The sequence below is a fragment of the Grammomys surdaster genome, unplaced genomic scaffold (assembly GCF_004785775.1).
Source record: "Grammomys surdaster isolate TR1022 unplaced genomic scaffold, NIH_TR_1.0 131705, whole genome shotgun sequence".
In the NCBI taxonomy this organism is placed as follows: domain Eukaryota; kingdom Metazoa; phylum Chordata; class Mammalia; order Rodentia; family Muridae; genus Grammomys; species Grammomys surdaster.
The window spans coordinates 1-1,424 of NW_021622075.1; the positions used below are offsets into that span (position 1 = coordinate 1).

Genomic DNA, 1,424 nt, shown 5'->3' on the forward strand with positions numbered 1-1,424 from the left:
ATACCTCTCCATTTAAAACTAAACCTCATGCCAAGACTTCAAAGATAGGCTTGAGGGGTTCACTCTTTGCTCTTCTTCCCAACACGGCCACAGTGAATAAATCTCTTTTTTCTGACTTATCTATTTCTTTGGTCTACTGAGGTAGCCAGGCCCTTAATCGATCTTGGATACAGGGGTAAGGGAATTTTGTGCCCCCCTGAGTGATTGTTCTGTGACTTACACACTTGACAAAGCCCGTTTGGTACTATATGTAAATTATGCCTCAGTAAAGTCTCCCCCCCAAAGGAGTGGACCTGTTAGGTGGCCTGTCACACTCACCGGTCACAGCGATGACGGAGAGGGGACCCACGCGTTTGCTGTCTCGAAGGCCGTAGAGTAGCAGCTTGTACCTCCGGTCTGGGTCTAGACCAGAGACTCTAACCTCTCTATGGCTGCCATCCACGGGCACCACCTGGGACTGTCCATCCCTGTCCTTGTACTGGACCACAAAGGAGTCAAACTGGCCCTCGGAGACTGTCCAGGAGAGGTCCACAGAGTTTTGGGTCACACTAGTCACCCTCAGTTCCTCTCCCAGTCGAGGTTTTGTGGGGTGCTTTTCTCCAGTGCGGTCCACAGCGTTCATGGGCTCTGAGACGGAGACAGGCAAGACATAGCTCAAGGTCATGGCTGTGACCTTGAAGGGCAGGGAAAGGAGAGGTCGTAGCCACGACAATGGCCTTCTGCCCTTCACCCTGCCGGGAAGCTCTCACCTGTAGCACCCTCTGCAGTGAGGGGGCCAAAGCGTCTTTTTCCCAGAAGCCCATAGAGGAGGAACCTGTACTTGCGGCCAGCATCCAGGGCCGTGATGGTGGCTGTCCGATCTTGGCCCTTTACCGGCACCACCTGGGGCCCACTTTTGTCTTTGAACTGGACCGCAAAAGAGTCAAACTGGCCCTCGGGAACTGTCCAGGACAGACGCAGAGAGTTGGTGGTAGGATCGGTCACCCATAGCTCCCCAAGGCGGGGAGGGGCCCTTGGGCTGGCGTCATCTCGGGCAGCTGACACAGAGAAACGTTCTTGTGTTTATTTTTTTTCCAAAAAACGATTCTTTGACCACCTCCCACCAGCGCTGGAAAAATCCAGAGTGGCCCAAGTGGTCAGTGCCTCCCCAGATATTTCCATCGGCCTCCGGTCCACTCCCTCATCTAACCAGAGCCTTCTTCACTTGACCCCTGTGCGGATGGGTCTTCTGTCCTGACGCAATCCTGTCAATGCTCACCCCAGCTCCTCTCCTCATCTTATTCCCGCTGACAAGAGGCTCTTTCTAATTCCTTAGTGACTTCTCTTTCCACAGGGGACAGCTCATTGTGACGATTGTCTCTGTCTAGTTTTCTTCTCAGAAGCCCCAGCTGAGTGACCTGACTGGTCCCTGGGGAATTCCTAGA

At 53.5% G+C, this 1,424-nt stretch overlaps 1 protein-coding gene across 1 annotated transcript; it reads right to left on the bottom strand.

The window, feature by feature from the left end:
* Positions 1–22: 22 nt before the first annotated feature.
* On the bottom strand, positions 23–1,161 carry LOC114615673 (tenascin-X-like). Its single transcript, XM_028761341.1, has 3 exons — positions 1,104–1,161; positions 750–1,037; positions 23–627 (listed from the first exon to the last, which is right to left on the bottom strand). The coding sequence occupies exons 1-3, from the start codon at positions 1,159–1,161 to the stop codon at positions 263–265; spliced, it is 711 nt and encodes a 236-aa protein (XP_028617174.1). The 3' UTR covers positions 23–262.
* Positions 1,162–1,424: the final 263 nt, after the last annotated feature.